This window comes from Bos indicus, chromosome X (genome assembly GCF_029378745.1).
Source record: "Bos indicus isolate NIAB-ARS_2022 breed Sahiwal x Tharparkar chromosome X, NIAB-ARS_B.indTharparkar_mat_pri_1.0, whole genome shotgun sequence".
NCBI lineage: Eukaryota > Metazoa > Chordata > Mammalia > Artiodactyla > Bovidae > Bos > Bos indicus.
The window spans coordinates 33,743,350-33,768,008 of record NC_091789.1 but is presented as its reverse complement, the minus strand read 5'-3'; the positions used below and the strand labels follow the sequence as shown (position 1 = coordinate 33,768,008).

At 47.8% G+C, this 24,659-nt stretch overlaps 2 protein-coding genes and 1 long non-coding RNA gene across 3 annotated transcripts; 1 reads left to right on the top strand and 2 right to left on the bottom strand.

Annotated features, from left to right (window-relative positions):
• Positions 1-288: 288 nt before the first annotated feature.
• LOC139181481 (melanoma-associated antigen 9-like) lies at positions 289-2,196 on the bottom strand. The gene is made up of 3 exons (XM_070785010.1): positions 1,555-2,196; positions 1,325-1,426; positions 289-342 (listed from the first exon to the last, which is right to left on the bottom strand). The coding sequence occupies exons 1-3, from the start codon at positions 2,194-2,196 to the stop codon at positions 289-291; spliced, it is 798 nt and encodes a 265-aa protein (XP_070641111.1).
• Positions 2,197-3,308: 1,112 nt separating this feature from the next.
• Positions 3,309-7,493, top strand: LOC139181480 (melanoma-associated antigen 9-like). The gene is made up of 3 exons (XM_070785009.1): positions 3,309-3,408; positions 5,726-5,818; positions 6,167-7,493. The coding sequence occupies exons 1-3, from the start codon at positions 3,309-3,311 to the stop codon at positions 6,970-6,972; spliced, it is 999 nt and encodes a 332-aa protein (XP_070641110.1). The 3' UTR covers positions 6,973-7,493.
• A 5,408-nt stretch (positions 7,494-12,901) lies between these two features.
• On the bottom strand, positions 12,902-22,063 carry LOC139181139 (uncharacterized). Its single transcript, XR_011565232.1, has 3 exons — positions 21,235-22,063; positions 20,744-20,810; positions 12,902-15,798 (listed from the first exon to the last, which is right to left on the bottom strand). It is a non-coding gene; the product is annotated as an uncharacterized lncRNA (long non-coding RNA).
• Positions 22,064-24,659: the final 2,596 nt, after the last annotated feature.

The following is a 24,659-nucleotide window of genomic DNA, read 5'->3' as shown; positions in this document are numbered from 1 at the left end:
ACCATTCACAGGACCCTCACTCATTTTCTGAAACCACTACCAGGAGATTCTGGGGTGTCTGGAGGCTGCTGGAGCAGGGTGCCAGCATGAGGGAGTTGGATCTGGTGACCACTCCGGGTCCTGGCAGTGCTGAGGCCTCAAATCCAGGAGGCAGCCTCTGCCCCTCAACTTGTGGCTGGGAGGCTTCTGCAAGGAGAAAGCAGGCTGCACACTGGAAGGGAAAGCACTGCTCTGCTGACTCAACATTCCCACAGCACCAGTGAGACACCGATCCTGCCTTCCTGGGACTCAGCTAACCTCGGGGGTGGGGGGCGGTCCAGACTTGTGCACAGCAGCCACAGCCTGGGAGGAAGAGGGGGGAAAAGGCAGGCTGCAGGAAGACACAGGGCGCCCCAGAACTCCCAGATGAGAGCACCCGACACTCGGGCGGATGGAGAAAGGATGTTATGGTCCTGCCTGGAAGGAGGACAGTAGGTGGTCAGGACAAGAAGAGCCAGTGGTCCAGGGGCAGAACTGCATGAGAAAGTGTTGGGTCCCGGATGAGCTCTGTGCACAGTGCATGGCCAGCACAGCCACCCAGAGTGCTGGGCGACGAGGAAGGAGACCTAGGACCACCGGAAGCCCCACCAGGGCACCATGGACACGTTGGGGCTGAAACAGGAGAGGGCTCGGCTATGCTTTCCATCCGGGGCAGATGAGGACAAACGTGCATGCAGGGTGACACAGAACCATGGTATGTGAAACACCGGTGGGAGGAGGTGAGACAGGAGGGGTTCAGGCTGGTGGGGGCGCCTAGGCTGACAGCACTGGCCCCAGGCCATGCAGTCTGAGCTCAGATAGTAGCATCGGGGACAGGAAAAGGAGCATTTACTCTGATCAGGCAGTTGGGAGGCAGGGACACAGCAGGGAGGGTGGCGGTCAGGAGCAGAGTTAGGTGGCTGTCCTGGGTGGGCTGAGCCCCCAGACGAGAGGAAGAGGTTCGGGCCCTGTGGGGCAGGTTGTCTTGGGGGCCCGGATCTGGGTTCTGGGTTCACCACTTCTCCAAAGCTTCCTCTGAATCCACATTTGAATCTGGGTGACATCAGGGGGATGCCCTGCTGTGGGCTCTCCATCAGTGGATGGGGCGAGTGGAGCTGCACATGGCTTGTTGGAACTCTGACTATCCATGGAGCCAGTCTAGTTCAGGAGTATTCTCTACCCAAGCAGTGAATGGTCAGGGCAGAAGGGCCTCAGAGCAGGGTGGTAGTGCCCAATAAATACTGTCTGGAGATTCTAGAATCTGGATCTTGGGCCAGGCAGCCAATTAAGTGGTCTGCTTCCTTACTTGTCTCATGATGTCACTGAGGTGATGTGGAGAGGCAGCCCTGGCCCAGTGTGGGGAAGGGGGGTCCGGGGACAGAGATGTGATCCCCAGCTTGTCTCTCGTCTGAAAGTACAGAAAAGTATGTTTCAGGTTGCCTGCAAAGGCTCCCATCTGCTGCCATGTGCCTTGTTTCAGGGGGCCAGGCCCTAGATGAGTTGACAAACATGCCCCTGGCTCCACCCCTACCCTACCAAATACCAAGGCTCTGGGTATCCCTCTTGCACCCACACTTGGGTCAGCAGCTCTCTGGGCTCCCCAAAGACACAGTACACACTACCAACATACACCCCCATCCTGCTGAGTGCTCCCAAGACTGCCTCCTCAGGGGCCAGGTCTTCATTCTGCATGATCAGGCTGAGGACCAGCACCAGGAGGCTGGCCTTGGGCAGGCTCTGCCCACTGCTCAGCATCTCATCACAGGTGAGGCCCAGGGTGGGGACCATGATGTAGGTGTGCTCCCCGGGGTCCAACTCCTTCACCTCCATGCCAATGACCACCTGTAGGCACTCTGAAGCTTGACTGAAGACCACCAGGAAGTGCTCCTGGTTATCCTTGAGGACCTTCTTCAGCATTTCCGCTTGGGAGGTCAGCTGTTTGGCCAGATACTTGAGGAGAAAGAACTTCATCAGGTTAGCCACCATCTCATTCAGAGCTTCCTGGGGCAAGGCCTCTGCAAGGGCGGAGCAGGAGACTGTGGGGGAAGAGGCTGAGGGGGATGCAGCCTCCCCTGCCTCAGCCCCAAAGAGCTGTGCCTCCACAGGGCCCTGGGCCTTGCCTGGGTCCTGAAGGTCTTCCTCGAGCTTGCTCAGCTCAATCATCTCGACCACAAGCATGATGCCTGCTATCAAACCACAGAGTGAGGCATGGCGGCAAATGGAGACAGATGAGGACCACGGGCCTGGATGGTGGATAGAGGGGGCTGTGAATGGCCTCACCTGAGAACCGCACCCTGGGCAGCCACAGGCCACTTGCAGGTCTCCTCTTGGAAGGTGCTCTCAGACCTCATAGGGGCATGCCTCTGGAATGGCCAGTCCCCTGGCTATCTGAAGGAGGAAGTGAGGTGGCTCCCTAGGGTGTGGTCAGCACAGCCCGAGATTTCTGGGATTGACAAGGTAAGGGGATTAGGCCCTTGTGGGGCCCCCTCTGTTCTGGGATGGGAAACCCTTGGTGTACACTCAGGGCACCCTCCTCACCTTGACTCTTGGCACTGCCTGGACCTCCTCTGCTCTCCAAACTCAGGACCTGGGCCTCAGATGTCTGCCTTCACCTCCTGGTTCCTGCAGCTCCTGTGAGAGAAATGGAGGGGGCACCTCAGTGGTATCCTGTGGCACAGCCCTGAGCATTCTCTGACGGTACGAGGGGTGGACTCTGTGAGGTCCCCTCAGTTGTGTGGTGGGAGGTCCCCTCAGGGCTCCCTTGTAGTGCTCACCTTTCCCCTGGCACAACCTGGTCCCTCCCCTCTGGGGCCTTCAGGAAAACTCAGAACAAGACCTGAGACTGAACAGAAAGCGCTGAGGGGCCCCACATGTGGCAGCACCTGCCCAGGGTCTCCTGCAGCTTCTAGGCTGGGGGGATGCTTGGTCCTCAGCTCCTCCTCACATCCTGCCTGGCCTCCCAGCACTGACCACAGGGGCGGGAGTCTGCTCAGTCCTCCATTGGGGTTGGGGAGTCCAGCCTCTGCTAACCTGAAGCCTCTGCCCTCTGCCTGAAAAACCTCACCTCCCGTGGTCCCTAAGCCAGAGGTCAAGAAACTGCTCACCCCACTCTGGGCCCTCCAAGACCCTCTTGCAAGGGCCAAGATCCCTCCCTGTTGGGGTCTAAGCACCTCAGTCCTTCCTTGCATGGAGCCTAGACTCCAGACAAGACCTGGAAGTGTACTGTCTGCCATTTGGAGGTTCCGTTGCTATCAGCAGGTCCCCAGTCTCTCTGACAGGGACATCAGGCAATGCGGCACGAGGTTGTCCTGCCCGGGGACTACCAGGTTGCCTCTGGTCTGAGATCTGGCTACCCTCAGCCCTCCCTCAGGGTCCTCACCTTGACTTCTGGTAGGACCTGGGCTCTGTCCTCTCCCCACCGTAGTCCCTGCTCCTCACACCAGGTCCCCAGTCTCACAGAACTGGATGTCAGGAAATCAGGACAGACCTAGTGTGCTCTTCCCACCCTGAGGGCTCCCAGGGCCGATGGAAGGGACAGGGATCTGTGGAGTTCCCTAAGCCTTACCTTGGGATCCCTAGAATCTCCACTTGAGGTCCCTTCATTCTTCCCTCGGGGACCTCACCTTATCTCCAGGTACGACTTCAGATTCTTTCCTCTCCCCTCCCCTACTAACGCTCCAGCCCTCATACCAGGACCCCAGTCTTTCTGAGATTTGGATGTCAGTAAGTCTGCTCTCTATACTAGGACACCAGTCTGAAATCTGGATATTAGGAAGTCAGACCCCTGTACCAGGTTCCCCAGTCTCTCTGAGACCCAGATGTCAGGAAATGCAGCATGTGTTCATCCGCCCTATGTCCTCCCAGAGCCCACTGTGCTCTTGGGTCCAGGGTCCCCTAAGTCCTCCCTCAGGGTCCTCACCTTGACTCTCAAAAGAACTAAGATCTTTCCCTCTGCCCATCTGAGGCCCTGCCCCTTCTGCTGCTGCTGCTGCTAAGTCACTTCAGTCATGTCCGACTCTGTGTGACCCCATAGATGGCAGCCCACCAGGCTCCCCCGTCCCTGGGATTCTCCAGGCAAGAACACTGGAGTGGGTTGTCATTTCCTTCTCCAATGCATGAAAGTGAAAAGTGAAAGTGAAGTAGCTCAGTCGTGTCCAACTCTTAGCGACCCCATGGACTGCAGCTTACCAAGCTAATGTCTCTGAGAAACAGATGCGTAAGTCAGAACAGGCTGCCAAGTGCTCATCCTACCACCAGGGCGGCCCAGGGCTGACAGCAGGGTCAGGGGTCTGTGGGGTTCCTTGTATCTTCCCTCAGGGACCTCATCTTGATCCCTGGCAGATCTGGGGATGCCCCTTGTGTTGACTAGAGGCGGGACCCTCACATCAAGGCTCAGGGAGCACAGAGGGTAGATGAGCACATGCTGCATTTCCTGACATCTGGGTTTCAGACAAACTGAGTATCTGGGAAAAGGGGGTGTAGCCTCAGGTGAGCCGAAGGAAGAAGCCCAACTCCTCCAGGGTTTCAATTTGAGGACCCTGAGGGAGACTGAGGGGACCCTGGACCCCAATCAGAGGAGACCTCAGAGAAGCCTGTAGCTGCTGTCGGTCCTTGGTGGCCCTGGGATACGATGAGCCCAAAGTGCGTGGTCGCACTTCCTGACATCCGGGTCTCTGACTGGGGACCTCGCATATGGGGCGGGGCCTCAGGGGGGCCGATTCCCAGGTCCTGCAGGGTTGAAGACCCTGAGGACCCTGAGGAGGGACTAGAGGGCCCTGGACCCCTAATTAGAGGAGACCTCAGAGAAGCCCGTCTCTGTTGTCAGTCCAGGGCAACCGTGCGGGCAGGATGAGCGCAACAGGCATGCGCTAACCTCCTGACATCCAGGTCCTCAAGAGACTGGGGTCCTGGTATAAGGGGCGGGGCTTCAGTTGCGGAGAGGCGAGAATCCAGGTCCTGTGCGGAGGCGCGGTGAGGTGCTTGAAGGACTGGGGGGACCCTGAGTGAGGACCGACAGAACTCCACAGATCCCCACCCCTGTAGTTGGCCCTGGGAGACTTTGCGGTGAGAGCACACTCGGCCTGTCTGACTTCATAACATGCGAGTCTTAGAGCGACTGGAGGCCTTGTGAAAGTGGCGAGGTCTCAAAATGGCGGACGGGACAGCCTCGGGTGCTGCCTGGAGTCCAGGCTCCATGCAAGGAAGGACTGAGGCGGTTAGACCCCAACAGGGAGGGATCTTGACCCTTGCAAGAGGGTCTTGGAGGGCCCAGAGTGGGGTGAGCAGGGTGAGCAGTTTCTTGACCTCTGGCTTAGGGACCTCGGGAGGTGAGGTTTTACAGGCGGAGGCTTCAGGTTGGCAGAGGCTGGACTGAGCAGACCCCCTCCCCTGTGGTCAGTGCTGGGAGGCCAGGCAGGACATGAGGAGGAGCTGAATCGAGCATCTCCCTAGCCTAGGACCCGCGCGAGGCCCTGGGCAGGTGCGGCCACATGTGGGGCCCCTCAGCGCTTTCTGTTCGGGCTTGTGTCTTATTCTGAGTTTTTTTCTACTCCTCCAAAGGGGACGGTCCAGGCCATGCCAGGGGAAGGGTGAGCAATACAAGAGACCCACTCAGCACCTCACAGAGTCCACCCCCTCCTACCAGCACAGAAGGCCCAGGGCTGTGCCACAGTACAGCGCTTAGCTGTCTCCTCCATTTATCTCACAGGAGCTCCAGGAACCAGGAGGCGAAACCAGAGGTCTGAAGCCTGTGTTCTGAGTTCAGAGAGCAGAGGAAGTCCAGGCAGTATCAGGAGTCAAGGTGAGCGGGTGCCCTGAAGTGAACCAGAGGCTCCCTATTCCAGAACAGAGAGGGGCCCCAGAAGGCCCCAATTCCTCCCACTTTGTTGGCCCCGGAAATCTCGGGCTGTGCTGACCACACCCTGGGGAGCCACCTCACTTCCTCTTTCGGGTATCCAGGGGACTGGCCCCCAGGAGGAGCACTCCTGTGAGGTCTGAGAGCACCCCTCAAGGGGAGACCTGTAAGTGGCCTGTGTCATACCATCCAGGATGCGTTTCTTAGCCGAGGCCACTCACACCTCCTCTCTCCCCGAGGCCCTTGGTCCCCATCTGTATCTCTGCCTCACTTCCATGTCTTGTTCGACCTCAGGCGTTGTGCTCGTGGTCAAGATGAGTGCGCTCAGCAAACCCGAGGAAGACCTTCAAGACCCAGGCGAGGCCCAGGGCCCTGTAGAGGCGCAGCCCTTGGGGGCTGAGGTGGGGGAGGCTGCATCCCACTTGGCCTCCTACCACCCAGCATCCTCCTCCACTCCTGTGGAGGCCTTGCCCCAAGAAATTCTGGATGAGATGATGACTAACCTTATGACGTTCCTGCTCCTCAAGTATCGAGCCAAGAAGCTGACCTCCCCAGCAGAAATGCTGAATAAGGTCTTCAGGGATAACCAGGAGTACTTCCCGGTGGTCTTCAGTCAAGCCTTAGAGTGGCTGCAGGTGATCTTTGGTGTGGAGGTGAAGGAGGTGGATCCCACAGAGCACATCTACGTCATGGTCCCGACACTGGGCCTCACCTGCGATGAGATGCTGAGCGATGGGCAGGGCCTGCCCAAGGCTGGCCTCCTGGTGCTGGTCCTCAGCATGATCATGTGGAGTGGAGACCTGGCCCCTGCAGAGGTGGTCTGGGGAGCACTCAGCAGGATCGGGGTGTATGTTGGGAGTGAGCACTGCATCTTTGGGGAGCCCAGGGAGCTGCTGACCCAAGTGTGGGTGCGGGAGGGGTACCTGGAGTACCGGCAGGTGCCTGACAGTGACCCTGCTCGCTATGAGTTCCTGTGGGGTCCCCGGGCCTATGAGGAGACCAGCAAACAGCAAGTCATGGCATTTGTGCTCAGGGTCAGACAAAGGCCTTTGAGGGCCTTCCCACTCCTGTCTGAAGAGGCTGCAAGGGAGGAGGAATAGGGGGCCTGAGCCAGAGCAGCAGCCAGGTTGATCCTTCCCTCTGTGATTGAAGAGGGAGTAGTCAGCCTTCAGTCAGAAGTGAGGGCCAGTTGGGAGAACCAGTGTGTGTAGCGTCTTTGGTTGCTGTTCTCTATGATGACATGGGGATTCATCTCTGTTTTCTTTAGAAATTTTTCAAAGTTTGGTTTCATAGAAGATTAAAGAAACTTCAGTATCTTAGCTTGGTGAATGATACTGAACCCAGTGTAGTTTTGGTTACCCAGTTCAAAAACAAGAGTTTTGCTGTTTTGTAAAAGAGATTGGGAAGTCTTCCATTTTGTTTTGTGGTCCTGAACAGAATACAATGGAACAGGAATTAGAACTGTTTTGAAATGTGAACTTATGTAGCAATAGTATTGAATGGAGAAGAATTAGATAATAAAAGTAATTATAGTGAATTCATGTTTATGTCCTTCTTGTATGTCATTCACAGTAACTAAATTATCTCAGTGTATTGAATTTTCCTTAGTTATTAAAGAAAGTAGCAGACAATCTGCGACCCCTGCTCACTGGCTCATTTATTCCAAAGACGTGTACAGATTCTCTGCTCCGTGAACGGCCATGTTAGCGGTGGACACACTAGGAGAAGCAGGACACCCCTGCACTTACAGCGATGGTCTAGGAGCTGCAGTCACATGAGCTTTGTCTTGGGGATGAGGGGAATCTCTGAAACGGATCATTGCTGTGAGGTGTCCTTTTGCTTCTTGGATAAACTCCAGAGAACTCTCTTTCTAGGGCAGGAAGGAAGGGGTCCTGGCTCTTGTCCCATAGCTGTTGACCACAGGGATGAAATAGGTGTTTTCTACCCACCATCTGCTAGGAATCCTAGAGAAATGTGAATCTTGCTCTTTTATGTATGGCCCAGTATTCCCTGTGCTGGCCCTCCTCTCTCTGCCCTGGGAAGCTGATTACCAAGTACATTGAAACGACAGTTTATTTGGGCATCTGGACTTTATTATTTTCACTTGTGAGCATGGTCTAGATTTCATTTGGATGAAATGAGTGAAGAGAAGCTGCAAAAGTGGACAGGACCTGCCGTGTGACTAGAATCCTGGGATCTTTGAGTGAGCTGTGCCCAGCTGGAGACACTGCTCTCCACCCCGAAACACACACAAACACTGACATTGAATAATATATTCTCCGGGAGGAAAACACAGAACAGCAATTCTGAGTGGTTTTCTTTCTTTCTTTCTTTTTTTTTCTTCTAATATTTAGTTTATTTTCTCACTGCCGTTATTAAGAGTGACAGAGGTAGAAACTTAAAAAAGGTACACAAATCCTTCCATTTCCAATTGAGCTGCCAATTCTCTGAGGTGTCTTGAAAACAAAACAATTTCCAGGGGAGAGAGGGACAGAGTATGAGATCCGAATAACACAACAAATAAGTAGTAGCCAGGAAAGATGCAACATCCGCCAGCGTCCCCGGGTTCAGGCAGGTTCAAAAGTGTGGAGGCAGTAGAGACACAGGTTAAGGCTGTGCCTGGCATCAAAAGGCAGGAGCGACTTCTGGGCCTAAGGAGGTGGTAAGGTCACTGCAGTGGGGGGTGTGAATGGGTGCAGGGGGCTGAGGGGCAGCTCTCCGTGCTGAGTGCCAGAGAACAACAGAACAGGAGATGTCATTCTGGCCACGTATATGGCAGCTGCCAGATAGTCAGTGGACACTTGGAAAAGATGGAGAATTTCAAGACCCATGTGACCTGCTCAGACTCTCCTCCCCAAAACAAAGGAGATTTTTAACTGCTGCTCTTTGTTGAGCATCTGCTAGGCAATATGGAACTGAAGAGATGTCAGGTGTTCAGTCACCTTTGTCTTCCTCTCTCCCTGCACACATGGGGGCACAACCCTGCCAGGCCTCTTCACTTAGGAAGGGTCATGTGATGACCCAGGGCCAGTGAATTTTGAGCAGAAGCATTTTTGTCACGACCATTTGTTTTGAAGGGACACAGGCGCCTGGGGGTTGATCCTCAAGTCAGGATAACACACAGACACACATCTCTCCGAGTGTGGTTCCTCTCCCAGAGACTAAAGTCCTGTACCTCTGACCCTTGACAGAGGCTGCCCCACAGGGAGCTGGCTGCAGGAATTCCACCCATCTCCCCCAAAGACCCACAGCCCGCCCCCACCCCCCATGAGCTGCACTGTCAGCCTCTTCAGGGCTGTGCTCAGTCTCCATCAGGAGGGCAGCAGCCAGCTGCCAAAGGCCCCTGTTGGGGTTGGGGGTGTCCTCCTTGTGGGTCCCAGCCCCGAGGCCCCCGACCTCTGCTGCCCATAGCGCCCCCTCTCCCCCGGAACCTGGCCTTGGGTTTTGTCCTGCTTGCCCCCCCATCCTGCCCCATGCACTGAGAGTGGATTAGGCCCTGGTCCTGATGTCCTCATGTGTGTAACTGTATTTGGAAATCCCACAGCAGCATCCCCTTCCACGGTGCTTCAGGTGGAGCCAGCAGGACTTGATGCAGCCCCTGGGCAAGTCTCCTCATGGTGGGTCACTAGTAATCATTGCCATGGAAGTACGGGGCACATCTCTAAGATCTGAAGTATATCAGACCATTCCCTGTGGAATCCCTGTGGAACGTGTTACAGTAAACTCAGGATCTTTTGAATGTGACTGTGAGGTACTGGCTTTTGAGCTTGAGTGTGAGAGGCAGAGGGGTATCTGGTCAGCCACCTGCAGAGCCAGCTAGCACTTTGGTGCCCCCATTCAGGCTGTTCAAGCAGAGGACAAGCTCTAGCAGATGCCTGGGAGGATGCTTACCCAGGCACCAGAGGCCCCAGACTCCAATGAGGATTCAGAAAGGAGCCAGGCAGGAGAGGAATCTGGGGTCCCAGGGGTGCAGGCTGCAAAGAGGGTCAGCAGCCCCAGAGACATGGAAGCAGCAAGCCCCTGGAGATCTCATCAGACCTGCCCGGGGCTGGCCGGGAGAGGAAGGGGGGAGCAGATGCCGCTGCAGATGAGCTGCCACCCTGGCCTCCATGAGGACATCCGTGATCTGGGGCCAAGGCTGGGACCACAGCCCCAGGGGGCACTCCAGGATGTATATGTGACAGCTCTCATTACAGGTACTCCTCATGCGCCTTATTGGATATGACTGCTAAGTGTGGTTGGGTTCTTGGCTCTGGGTACATAAGAACCTCAGGCCTTTGATTGCTAGGAGGCCCAAACTGCCCCCCGCCCCCACCGACTTATCTGGGGGTCATTTCCAGGATCCAGCATCTTCTGCAGCAGTCTCTGTGTGGATACACACCACCCTGTTCCCAAGCTAATCTTGCCTTGGGCATCACAGATTGGACAGGCATCTCCCCTGGGTTAAGGATTCTCAGTGAATGTTCTGTTCCTCTGAGAAGTCCCTGTGTTTCCTCATGGCTTCTCTGGAGGCTCACTGTTAAAGAATCTGCCTGCAATGTGGGAGATGCAAGTTCGATCCCTGGGTGGGAAGATACTCTAGAGGAGGAAAAGGCATCCCACTCCACTATTCTTGCCTGGGAAATCCCATGGATAGAGGAGCCGGGGTGGGGGCTGCGCCACAGTCCATGGTGTCACAAAGAGTCAGACACGACTGATCGACGGAACACCCACATGTATGCACAGCTAAAGGTTTGCTCTGGACCCTTGTATCCTTGGCAAGACACTTACCCCTGCCTGGATCTTGACAGACTTCTGTGGCAAATAATACTGGCAGATGTCTTAAAGCGGTTTTTGAGCAAGTACAGGGTTCCAGGTCTACACCTGGCCTTGGTTGGTGGCAAAACGTCTATGAGGTTGGATCAGGGCAGTGTTTGTGGGGCTTGAGAAAAAAGTGGATCCAGAGATGTTTCTGTGGTGGAAGAGGCCCGATTAGTATATTATATGGGATTGAAGGTTAAGGGACAGGAAAAGCTGAAGCTAATTTAGCAAGGGTTGTTTCACACTTACAGGTTCTGTGTGCTTGTGTTTGGTTTCCTTTCTGTTTCCTTTTTTAACGTACTCAGCATGTTTTGCCCAAAATTTCCTTGCCTTTTTTCTTTTGAAAACAAGACTTTGTTTTCACCTTTTCCTTTATAACCCTTTTAACCCTTGTAGCCCTTTAAGATTTGAAAAGAAATTGTGAAAATAGCAGAAATCTCTTATGTCCCTCACCCAGTCTCCCCTATTCCTAATATCTTACAGTAATATGTTATATTTATTACAATTAAGGAGGAAGTATTGATGCATTATTTGTTATCAACTAAAGCCCATGCTTTACTCAGATTTCTATAGGTTTTACCCATTCCCAGATCCTGGCAAGGAAACTACCCTAACATTTAGTTGTAATGTCTCCTTGGGTTCCTCTTAGCTTTAACATTTCTTTGCTTTGGATGATCTTGACAGTTTTGAGGAGTACTCGGTAGATGTTTTGCACCATGTCCCGTGACTTGTATTTGTCTGATATTTTACTCATGACTAGTCTGGGATTACAAGTTTGGGGGAGGAATTTTACAGATGTAAAATCCTATTCTCATCACATTGTATCAAGTGTATATATTATTAGCACAACTGATCACTGATGATGCTCTCATTGATCATGTGGCTGAGGTAGTGCTTGTCAGGTGTATGTGATAAAATGATTGTTGTATGTCCCCTCTCTATCCTGTCCTCTTTGGAAGAAAGTCATGATGTGCAGTCCATGCTTCAGGGGTGGGGAGTTATGCTCCACTTTCTACAAGTGGGAGTGTCTGCATAAACTGGGGTTTTTCTGTGTGGAACACTTGTCTATCCTTGTTTGTGTAATTAAGAAATTATTTATGTTTCTCAGTTTGGAATCATGGTATCTTTATTACACTTTGGGTTAAAATCCAATACTGCTGCTGCTGCTGCTAAGTCGCTTCAGTCGTGTCCGACTCTGTGCGACCCCAGAGACAGCAGCCCACCAGGCTCCCCCGTCCCTGGGATTCTCCAGGCAAGAACACCGGAGTGGGTTGCCATTTCCTCCTCCAATGCATGAAAGTGAAAAGTGAAAGTGAAGACGCTCAGTTGTATCCAACTCTTAGCGACCCCATGGACTGCAGCCTACCAGGCTCCTCTGTCCATGGGATTTTCCAGGCAAGAGTGCAACTTTATATATTTTAATTTTCAAATTGTTCTCAGATTGGCCATTGGGAGCTTTTCCTGTCAAATCCCTTTGTATATACCTTTGTCATACCCCTGGAAATGTTGCTTCCTCTTTTGAAAGTTTTTTGAGCACTTTTTTTTTTTTTCCACACTGTACAAGATGCTTCAGGCTCATTTTCCATATTTTCTGTCCCAATTCTAGAATCATCAATTTTTCCATGGAGCCCTTGTTCCTTTTATTGCCGAATGGTATTGACAAAACTAGATGTGTGCACTGAGTGTGCTCATTGGTACTGAAGGGTCATTGCTTCTGGGCACCCGTTGGTTGACAGGGCAACGAATTATATGTGTACTTCTTATCCTGTGTTTATTTATATATCTAGAAATATTTTAGATGGTAATGATTTCACGCATATGACACCAAAAACACAGGCCAAAAAAAGAAAAACATAGATAAATTGGACCTCATCAAAAAAAAAAAAAGTCTGTGCATCAAAGAACAAAATCAAGGAAGCTACCATATGATCCAGCAATTCCACGTCTGAGTGTATGAAAGTGAAAGTGAAAGTGAAGTCACTCAGTCGTGTCGTGTCTGACTCTTTGCGACTCCATGGACTGTAGCCTATCAGGCTACTCTGTCCATGGGATTTTCCAGGCAAGAGTGCTGGAGTGGGTTGCCATTTCCTTCTCCAGGGGATCTTCCCAACCCAGGAATCGAACCCAGGTCTCCCTCATTGCAGGCAGATGTTTTACCATCTGAGCCACCAGGGAATCAAAAGGAAATGAAAATAGGATATCGAAAAGATATCTTCATTCCTACATTTATTGCAACATTGTTCACAATAGCCAAAATATGGATACAGCCTAAGCGTCTGTCAGTGGATGAATGGATAAAGAAGATACAACATATTCAGTATACAGCCATGTGAGAGAAGGAAATCCTGCCATTTGCAACAACTTGGAAAGAGCTTGAGGGCATTATGCTAAGTAAAATAAGTGAGACAGAAAAAGATACGTACGGTTTGTTATCATTTACATGTGGAATCTAAAAGGACAAACCGGGACTTCCCTGGCAGTCTAGTGGCTAAGACTCTGCACTTCCAATGCAGGGAGCATGGATTTGATCCCTGGTTAGGGAACTAAGATCCCACACTGTTGTGCTGTTATTGTATTATCTAACTACTTGGTCATCTAGGCGAATCCATTCAAGGGAAGTACACAACAGAGTGAGGAAACTAAATACCCTCAACTCCGTGTGAGAGGACCAGAAGGAGAGTCTCCTGGTAGCCAGAGTGAGGGCAGATAGTGGGGAAGAGCAAAGGTGAGCAAGGGATCCCAGCAAGTTGTAGGAACTCCTGAGTTCAACCTGAGCTGCACATGCAGGAATTTCACCAGAGACAGAATATCAAAAGCATGGAGAACTGAACCATTGCCCAAGGGGCAGGCTGTGCCCTGCGTGATTCACAAATACTATGGATCTAAATATCACTGCATCAACCACAGCAAAATGCACATTTATTTCAAGCACATGTGAAACATTCAACACGATAGAATCCTGTATCCTCAAAACAAACTAAAAAAATTTAAATGATGCAGAGTATGTTCTCTGACAAGAAAAGAATCAAACTAGAAATCAAACAATATGGAAGGAGAAGAAAAATCTCAAAACACTTGGAAATTAAAGAACCATCACAGGTAAAAGAGAGATTCTCAAGGATGTAGAAACTACACTGGAATGAATTAAAATGAAAGGGCAACGTATTGGAATTTATGGGATGCATCTAAATCAGTGTTGAGGGAAAATTATAGCATTTAATGCTTAGATTAAGAAAGAAGAAAGACCTCAATCAATAATCTGTGCTTCCACGTTAACATAGAAAAAGAAGGAAAACTATACCCAAAGCAATCTGCAAACAAACACACCAAAAACAGAAAAGAAAAAAATTGAAATCAAAAATAAAAAAAATAATGGGAAAAAAAACTGGTTCATTGAAAAGATCAACAAAATTGATAAAACTCTAGCCAGATAAACAAAATCAAAAAAGAGAAGACAAATGACTAGTATCAGAAATGAAATACTGACTATCACTACAATTCTACAAGCCCTACACTAAAGATGTTGGAAGGATAAAAAGGAAACACTAAGAAAAAAATCTATGTACTGTACATAAATTCAAGAACTTAAGTGGAATTTTAAAATTACTCAAAATCCAGAAACTACTCAACTCACCCCTGATGAAATGTATAACCTTTATAGTACCACAACTATTAGAGAACGGATATCACCTTTTAAAATTTTCTAAAAAGAAAATCTTTAGAACCTCAGAAATATCAAACAGCTCAAGCAGAAATTGTCAGAACCAACTTTATCAGAACTCTGAAAAACTGCCAAAACTTAGCAGCAACTAAGCTACCAAGATTGTGAGCTCCAATGGGTAAGGGTTACTTGTCATACTCTGTGGTCCTGGTGTCCACCATGGGCCTTGGCACTCAGTGGGAGATCAGAAAGTGTTCACTAAATAATGTCTTTCTCGCGGCTCCTGCAATCTGGTTGGATCAACTTTATTTGACCCCCAATACATTTAACCGGACAAGGTGATGGCACCCCACTCCAGTACTCTTTCCTGGAAAATCCCATGGACAGAGGAGCCTGGTAGGCTGCAGTCCACAGGGTCGCTAAGAGTCGGACACGACTGAACGACTTCACTTTCACTTTTCACTTTCATGCATTGGAGAAGGAAATGGCAACCCACTCCGGTGTTCTTGCCTGGAGAATCTCAGGGACAGGGGAGCCTGGTGGGCTTCCATCTATAGGGCCACACAGAGTCGGACACGACTGAAGCAACTTAGCAGCAGCATCAGTACATTTAACAGGTCTAACGTGACCATAAACACAAACAGGAGCGGTGACACAAGTATATCTCTGCAAACATCTGTGGGAGAGGTGCCTGACACTTACATAGCCAACAGAGACAGAACTATTTTAGCCCATGGGTAGCTTTAAAAAAATTCCTTTTTTTTTTTTTTTTCATGAAAATCTGATCACTGCTGTGAAAGAACAAAATGATGGCAAGAAAGAGCTCCTCACAGAATGACAAGCTGAGCCTGTGTCCTCCAAGTGCTGGGAGAACCAAAGTGGCATTTAGGAGGAAATGACCAACCAGGCACAATAGGAAGGCTATTTAGGTTTGGAGGAGTACAGTATTCTGTGACTTCCAGAAGTATAAAACCCAGTCCTTTCCTGAAATACCCTCTGGCACACTCAAGACACAGAGACCTGCCTCTTCTAACGGGATAAACGTTCTGGCCCTTCCCTTATAGTGTGTGTGTCAGATGTCAGCACACAGGAAACAAGTGTTGCACAGTGCAAGTTCCAGGCCTAGCCTTCCTGTCACTATTATCCAAAAGGGAGTGTATGAAACGAGCAGTTATAATTCTGTTCACTTTTGCTTAAGTCAAAAGGACCTGAGACTGTGTTTGGTTAGCAAATCCACCCTTCTAGCAACAGAGAGGTCAAGACAGTAAGGTGATAGATACCTAAGCACAAAAATAGGCCTAAGACCAAAATTCCGATGCAAATGAATGGTGCACATGACCACAGGTTAGAGAGTCCATAATACACAGTGAGGATGCTCAGCTGGTGTTTTCAGCTCCTCATCAAGACTTCATGCTTTCCTGGGTTTGGGGCCATGATGTCGAGCAGTCACTGGATGGAGTTTGATCTGAAAGCATAAAGAGAACACAGGTGAACTGAAAGTGTGTCTTATTGAAACAACTTGATCTCAAAATGAGCAAAGGATTGTTCTTAGATGGGAGTTTAAATGGTGCCCTTCTTTTGAGGTATTCATAAGTACATCGCAAACTGAGAACATTTAAGCTTTTCTCATATCCAGTGAGGATAGTATATAAGAAAACAGATCCAAATCCCACTCCCAAGAGGAACTGAGGAACATGAGACAGCCCAGGTGTGATCCTGTCACTCTGCTGCTTAATTCTCTACCATCCATAAAATAAAAGCTTCCCAGGTGGCGCCAGTGGAAACAAACCTGCCTGCCAATGCCAGAGACATAAGAGATGCAGGTTTGATCCCTGGGTTGGGAAGATCTCCTGGAGAAGGAAATGGCAACCCACTCCAGTATTCTTGCCTGGAGAATCCCATGGACAGAGGACCCTGGAGGACTACAGTCCATAGGGTCGCAAAGAGTGTGACATGACTGAAGTGACTTAGCATGTAAAATAAGGCCCACACCCCTTCCTCTGATATTCAGGGTCCCTTGAATTGGACAGAAACCCCCATATATTCTCTATTTACACTATGATCCCTTTTATTGTTTCCCATGTTGGAAGACTTCTGTTTCACTGCAGGAAATAGGGCTGAATATTTTTTGTTGGGTTGTAATCTGTGTGACAAGTTAGCCACAGGTAGCAGTGATTTCTGGCTGGTTATTTAGGAAGTTTTTCAAGTGCTAGCTTCCTCTCGTCCTTATTTCTGCATCTGGGCTCAAGAGAGGAGAAAACCTGACAAACTGTACTTCAGCTAGGTAATCAAGGTCAATATCAATGGTGATAAATCATGTTGATAGAATGTGCCCTTGATATGATGTCATAAGAATGGCACTTTGTCTCTCTGGTCTTCCTCCCCAAAACTCTTTACCCAGTTTAATCCTTTGGACTAACACTTATTTTTACGATGACTGGATGTTGATTTTTATTAGATATTTTTCTGTATTGATGTAGGTCTGATTTTTCTCAATCTGTTACTGTAATAAGCCAATCCTGGGCTTATACATTCCCAGATCCATCCCTCATTCCTCCTTGCTCTGTTCTAGATTATACAGGGGCCGACTCCAGCAGGCTGCAATCAAACTAGCCAACAGTTGGCTGCCATTTTGGCTCAGCTAACCAGAAACACCAGCAAGAGATTAGAAGCCTGGAAGACAGAGCAGTCAAACATTTTTTCCTTCCTCTGCATCAGGTGGCTTGTCCTTCAATGGTTCCATATTCTTCATGGCTCCAGCCATTCAACCATGAGGTTGACCCATCATGGCTCTGAATCCTGTTGAATCTAACACCCAGGTTCCAGTAACACTGTCTCCTTTCCTTGTCCTTCCATCCTAGGGATGAGTGATTTACTCGTGTTGCTAATAATGGGGTTTCCCAATTCTCTCCTGCTTGGCTTCCTACCACTTTTGTAACCAACCCCTTGCATTAAGTTCCCTCCATGGTAAATATTTACAGTGGTTTCTGTTTTCCTGGACAATCCTTGACTGTTACATGCACCCAATTATAATGACTGAATTTATTAAATTATAATAAATTATAATTTAAACTCCTTTGCATTCCTGGCGTAAACCCAGTTCTGTCACCAGAAGTTAAATGTTTGTCTCTTCTGTAATTAATAATAATAATAATAAAACAAAATACCCTGGGCTCTGAAACTTTCCCCAAATAATGTATCTTTCATCATCATCTTCACAGTCTTCTCAAAAATAATTTTCACACTCACTAGTTTTTGGGCATATATGGAAAAATTCCAACAGCATAAGTAATAAAGTGATTTAGTAAACTTGTAAAAAATAATTCAAGCAATATCAGATCAGATTAGTTCAGTTCAGTCGCTCAGTCATGTCCAACTCTTTGCGACCCCATGAACTGCAGCTCACCAGGCCTCCCTGTCCATCACCAACTCCCGGAGTTCGATCAGACTCATGTCCATCGAGTCAGTGATGCCATCCAGCCATCTCATCCTCTGTCGTCCCCTTCTCCTCCTCCCCCCAATCCCTCCCAGCATCAGAGTCTTTTCCAATGAGTCAACTCTTCACATGAGGTGGCCAAAGTACTGGAGTTTCAGCTTTAGCATCATTCCTTCAAGCAATATACATGGAGTTAAATAGCATGGCTTGTGCAACAGAGGCAAAATGGTGCTCAAAGGCAAATATATAGCCTTAAATAGATGTATTAGAAAATAAGAGCTATTTAAATCACCCAAGAAATTCAAGAAGCTAGGTAATGAACATCATATGAAACCTTAAGTAAGAGAAGGTAGGAAATAATGAAGATAAGTATAGAAATAACACATGTACACCCATGGCTGATTCATGTTGATATATGGCAAAAACAACTACAATATTGTAAAGTAATTACTCTCCAATGAAAATAAATTAATTAATTAAAAAATAAAAATAAAATGCAATACAAAAAAAAGAGAAAGCAGCAAGGCCAAAAAACAAATGCCAATTACTTGAAAATATTTATGAACAGACTTTTAAAAAAAAAAATATGAGCAGATACTAAAGAAAAAAATAACATGTAAACAATATAAGTTAAAACTGTATAAACTATAGATGCCAAAGATATTTAAATGATGTAAAAAGCACAGCAACTATGCTTATATGATTCCCTCAAGAGAAGCAAATGGTGGACAAGGAAAAGTTTCTACATGTAAAGTATTTATGGTAATAAACTAAAACTGAATGAGAAACTTTGCAAATTACCCCTCTGCAACCCCCAACGGGTAAAAGAAGGAGAGGATCATCAGTGACTGCCAACTCAGCACAAAGGACAAGAAACATTATGTTCTTCTTAATGGAAGTACATGCCATCACCTAGGTAGCAGTCTTGTAAATAAACAAGTTAATCAAACTTCTACCTGTAACTACCAATCTAGAGAACTGCTGAGGGGCCAAACGTGTTAAATGACACCAAACTGTTTCATTCAACACAGTCTATATTATGGAAAACTTGAAAAATAAAAAACCTGCTTTTTTCACAACAAAAGCTACAAGAAAAAAACATGATGCAGGGGAAACCTATTGATTAAAAAAGACTCAAGGAACATAAAAAAAAAAAAAATCACAATATATAGACGGTATTTGTGATCCAAACTAAAAAAAAAAATTAATGTATAAGGTAAATGTGAAAAATTACTAGATATTTGCTCTTGTTAAAACATTTAAATTTTTAGGAATGATCATTGTTTTGGGTTTATGTTTTATAAAAGATTCCTTGTCTTTTAGAAATGCATGCTGACATACTTAGAGATGAATCATCCTGTTGTCTTGGACTACCTTCACATTAGTCCATTGGCAGAGATGTGGGGAGGGTGAGGGTACATTGGAACCAGACCGGCCATGTACTGCAGATGATTGATGCTAACTGCCAAGTATATAGTGTGCCTTATACCATTCTCTACTGCTGTATGTGTTTTACAGTATCTGTTATAATAATAAAGTTTTATTATAAATATCATGCAATTAAATTTGAAATTCTGGGTGAAATGGACAATTTTTTTTAAAAAGACCAAATCAGTCCATAAAGAAACAGGAAACTTTAAACAATACAAACTTTAATTGTAGTCAACACCCAAGCTACCTTCAAATGTTCCAAGACAGGCAGTTTGGGTGGGCAGTTCTACCAATGGTCAGGGAAAACTAATCTCCATTTTATGTAAACTCTTCTAAAGCACATACAAAAAAACTGGGAAATTAGTTAACTTATTCTCCCAGACCAGCTCTCCTTGACTATAAAACCAGATGAGTACTCCCACTCCTACCATGCAAAGAACACTTGAGAAAATTTCACCCACACAGTAGCAAATATTCTAAGCAAACTAATAGCATATTCAATATAGCAGTGGATTACATGAACAGACAGGTTATGGCTAAAGAATGAAAGTATGATTCAAACTAGAAAATAGCTCAAGTATAATTCTGCACAGTAACAAGTTAGGGGAAATCATTGAAGCATGTCAGTGGATGTGGAGAAAGCCTCTGAAATCAATTCAACATGAGTACGACTTTTAATAAATTGAGATTAGAAAGGAACTTCCATTTCCTAATATCTACAGCAAACATACTTACATGTGAAATGTTTGATGCATTCCCATTAAAGACAGGAACACATCAAAGATGCATGCTCTCCCTTGTACAATGCAAAAATTCTCTGGAACAGAGAGTTAGGACTGTGCATGTCAAAGGAAATGAGAAGTATGAATATTGAAAAAGATAATATTTTGTGACAATATGGTCATCCACATAGGGAATTCAAAGAAACCGATACATGGAATACTCAAATTAATAAAACGAGAAAAAACTTTGTATGGAAGATTACTACAGTAAAACCAAGAGCCTTGCCACATACACAAAGCACTATTTAGAAGATGTAATTTAAAAATGCCCCATTTGCAACACAAATCCAAAAATTACCTAAGAAGGCTAACAAAATATATAAAATCTTAATAGAGACTACAACACAAATTTATAGATAGATATCGAAGAAGGCAATGGCACCTTACTCCAGTACTCTTGCCTGGAAAATCCCATGGACAAAGGAGCCTGGTAGGCTGCAGTCCATGGGGTCACGAAGAGTCAGACACAACTGAGCGACTTCACTTTCACTTTTCACTTTCATGCATTGGAGAAGGAAATGGCAACCCACTCCAGTGTTCTTGCCTGGAGAATCCCAGGGACGGGGGAGCCTGGTGGGCTGCCATCTATGGGGTCGCACAGAGTCGGACATGAAGCGACTTAGCAGCAGCATGGGGAAAAAAGTCTCAAATAAATAGTCTCAAATAAAAAGTCTCTAGCAGTATACCATATTCATTTATGGGGGAAAACTGTTATAAAGGTTTCAAGTCTGCTTAAATTATTTACAGATTTAGTGCTTTACCTGTAGCTCTCAAGATGGTGGTGAAGTGTAGGCTGCTGTCTCTGTTCCCAAAATCTACCCTGGCAAACTAAAGAAGAGAAAATGAAGCAAATGAGAAGTACAATATCGACCACAAAAGCTAAATAACAAAACATGAGAAGCCTCTGGAGGAGACTGAATTCTGTGCTGAACAGGATAATAAAATGCAGGAGGAGAGACTGGGGGAGTTTCTGGGGTTAACAGTGTGAGAGATTCCTGCGCCGCCATCACAGGGCTAACAGCTGCCAGACCCTTTGAGCTCTGTCCTGTCCCTCAGGCCCATCCTGCAGCCCAACACACAGGGCTCTTCACACCTGCTCGCCTCCCAGATGAAGAACTGAGGCCGTGGGCCTTGGGCATCTTCCGAGGACCACGTGCTAGTGAGGGCCAGGGTGGGCTCCGAGCCCTGGTCTCAATTTCTCTGGAGCTCCCACCCTTCCCGCCCCGCCCAGGCTGCGGCCCAACCTTCTGACCTCTCACGCCTTCCTCTCTCAGTGCTACACGATGCCTCTGAGGTGAGAAAAAGCAGGCCTGCGGAAGGAAGGGGTCAAGGAGAATCAGAAGCACTGTGGGGCTGCTCTGGGGTTTGCTGAGAACTGACTGGCGTCTCTGTCCAGTCCCAGCGCCTCCCACGTGAGGGCAGCGCCCTGTCCCTGCTGCTGCCATGGGGCCTCCTGCCCAACTGAACCTGCCAGTCTGACCAGCTCCTCGCTGCTGCCCCTTCTGAAGGCTGCACAGGAGGATCTCCTGTCCTTCTCTACACAGAGCTTTCCAACTCCCTGCAGAAGTCCTCTGGCTGTCCCAGCCCTCACTCCAGAACCCCTCCAGAACTCCAGAACAGTTCCTTGGCTTTGGATAGTAACCTTTAGACACCTGGTAATCCTTCTGGGTAACTTCAACACATTCTCCAAATGTTTTCTTGTTGGGTGTGTGAGTACTCTGATGTGCCACATAATCAGCAGGTTCTTTGGATATAAACCTGAAGTTAAAGAGAGGGATTTTTAAAAACCCCTGACATTTCCAGCCAGATTTTAATGGGGTGTCTTCTTTGAAACTGGCCACCGAACACATGCCCAGATGGATGAGCTTACTAGGTGGTCAAAACCCAAAGCCTCCATCCTACGTGGTAGATGAGGAAGGGCCACAGAAGTGGAGCCAAGGTTTTCAAGGCTGAACTCTTGAAAACTGTGGGATCCTCCTCTGAGGTGAAGAAACAGTTCCTTGGTAGCTCAGATTTTAAAATAAAAAAAATAATTATCCATCTTTCCTTGGCCTCTTGTCTGGTACCTGACCCACAGGAATGTCATGGTTGTCAATGTGCCTAACAGTACCTGGGCAGGTGCTCAGGCAAGTCCAGTTGTGTGGAGGCAGCTGAAATTCCCAGAAGATAGCCTCGCATCAAAAGAGACCATTCTCATTCGACTGACGTTACAGTCAGTGTTACAGTCAGGATCGCAAAGGGAAGTACAGAAATGTGCTATGTGGTAACATGCAAATCCACCTGACAGACATTTACATGCTTCTCTTAAGATTAATGTGACACTGTGTTTGGAAACAACTGACATATAGGAGGCACTTAGGTATCTGGAGGATATCAAGGCAAATCTGGCTTTCCCAGAAACTCTTCCAAGAAATGAAGAAGCTAGTCATAACAAATGATAATGGCCACTCTTAATTGAGCACCTACTGTGGATCACTATACGAGAGAGACTACAAGTGCTTGTCCGTATCTTGTCTTCCTTTCCTCCATCCCAGACACAGGGGACGCTACATCGCCTGTCCACTTGTAGTTAGGAAGGGTCATGTGACTAGCCATTACCATCGAGAGATACGAGAAGGAGCATTGTTGCTCACGTCTGGAGCCAGTATGCCATTTCTGTGCTTTCTCTTTCTCGCAGCAGCAAACATGGCTATCCAATGGTAGAACTCCAGAATGGAAACAGCATGGGAACTGGGGCCCCCTCAGATCAGAGTTAGTGTTAGTGGCTCAGTTGTGTCTGACCCTTTGTAACCCCATTTACTGAAGTTTGCCAGGCTCCTCTGATATTCTCCAGGCAAGAATACTGGACTGGGTTGCCATTCTCTTCTCCAGGGGATCTTCCTGAACTAGGGATGGAACCTGCATCTCCTGTCTCGTGCGTTGCCAGCAGTTTCTTTACTGTCTGAGCCACCAGGGAAGCCCAAGTTGAGCCATTTAAATTTCAGGTTTTGCCTGTTGTGTCAACTAGCAGTTACTTTATCTGATATACAGCAACTATTTTGGCTTCCCTGATGGCTCAGATGGTAAAGAAAACACCTGCAATGCAGGAGACCGAGGTTCAATCCCTGGGTTGGAAAGATTCCTTGGAGAAGAGCATGGCAACCCACTCCAGTATTCTTGCTTGGAGAATCCCATGGATAGAGGACACTGGTGGGCTACACCCCATGGGGTCTCAAGGAGATGGACATGACTGAGTGACAATAACTAACAAATGTGCTGTTAGAGTTATTTATGTATTGTAATTACAATGATAATGGTGCATGCACTCTTCTTGAGAAAACTTTTAAAACTTCAGACAAATCATTTTTTCCCTCTACAAAGTTTCCTCAAAATTCAGCCCTGCCTTCAGAAATAACCACATCTAACAATCTGGTGTATGAATGTTAAAGCTGATTCTAGACTTTCACACATAATTGTTCGTGAGTCTGAGGTATGGGGGCTGATTATGACCATGATATGGCAGTGGCATGTGACAAGCTTTATATGGGCGGTGCTTTGACAGGATGGCATGTGAAGGGAAGTCCCTCACAGCAAGAGATCTTGCAGAGATCATGGCAAAGACTCACCACCCAGAAGGGCAAGATGCAAGAGAAGTCCCAGTGGAAAGGGAATCGGAGGGTGATGGGGAATCTCTGGGTCAGAGAGCTCCGAAAGGCAGCAGTGGCTTGAAGTCTTATGGGTTCCAGGTTATAGTTATCTCATCTATGCCCAGTTACTGTTATCTATGCCCATCAGGTTTGGGGTACAGTTTTTCAGAGTATGCCAAGAAAGCAGGTTCTAAATGGTGAAAATCAGTTTATTTGGACTACATTTAAAGTAATTAGATGTTTAAAAATTTGAGCTTCTTGGGGAATATTTTAGGGAAGGGCTCCATCTCACACTTCTGCAACCATTCTGTAGCACACTCCACTCCCAGCCCCAAGCTTAAGTTGCCTTCCTACTGTGCCTGATGGGTCATTTCCTCCTAAATGCCACCACAGCTCCCCCAGCACTTGAGGGACACTGGCTTAGCTTGTCATTCTATGAGCTGCTCTCTCTTGCCACCATCCTGTTCTTTCACAGCATTGATCTGATTTTCCTAGAAAATGGGACTTTTTACAGTTACCCATGGGCTAAAATGGTTTGTCTATGTTGGCTGTGTAAGTATCAGGCACCTCTCTTACAGATGTTTGCAGAAATGTACTTGCGTCATTGCTCCTGTTTGTGTTTATGGCCTTGTTGACATGTATTGGGGGCCAAATAAAGTTGATATGACCAGATCATGTGATCTGTAAGTCATTTTCTGATTTTCTACTGAGTGCCCATGGGGGCCACCAGGACCACAGAGCATGACATGTAAACTCTGACTTGAGCAACTCATGATCCAATAGGCAATCTGGCCACATACACTTTACAGGATTCTCAAGGCAAGAATGGAGAAGGCAATGGCACCCCACTCCAGTACTTTTGCCTGGAAAATCCCGTAGACGGAGGAGCCTGGTAGGCTGCAGTCCATGGGGTCGCTAGGAGTCGGACAGGACTGAGCGACTTCATTTTCACTTTTCACTTTCATGCATTGGAGAAGGAAATGGCAACCCACTCCAGTGTGCTTGCCTGGAGAATCCCAGGGATGGGGAGCCTAGTGGGCTGCCGTCTATG

Excerpts from the sequence above, each read along its gene's own strand:
- LOC139181480 (XM_070785009.1), top strand. The coding sequence starts at position 3,309 with ATGCGGCACGAGGTTGTCCTGCCCGGGGACTACCAGGTTGCCTCTGGT. Across the intron at positions 3,409-5,725 it reads GGTCCTCACCTTGACTTCTG|GAGCTCCAGGAACCAGGAGG; the intron begins GTAGGACCTGGG and ends TTTATCTCACAG. Across the intron at positions 5,819-6,166 it reads AGGCAGTATCAGGAGTCAAG|GCGTTGTGCTCGTGGTCAAG; the intron begins GTGAGCGGGTGC and ends GTTCGACCTCAG.
- LOC139181481 (XM_070785010.1), bottom strand. The coding sequence starts at position 2,196 with ATGCTTGTGGTCGAGATGATTGAGCTGAGCAAGCTCGAGGAAGACCTT. Across the intron at positions 1,427-1,554 it reads ACCCAGAGCCTTGGTATTTG|ACGAGAGACAAGCTGGGGAT; the intron begins GTAGGGTAGGGG and ends CTGTACTTTCAG. Across the intron at positions 343-1,324 it reads TCAGTGACATCATGAGACAA|GCTGTGGCTGCTGTGCACAA; the intron begins GTAAGGAAGCAG and ends TCTTCCTCCCAG.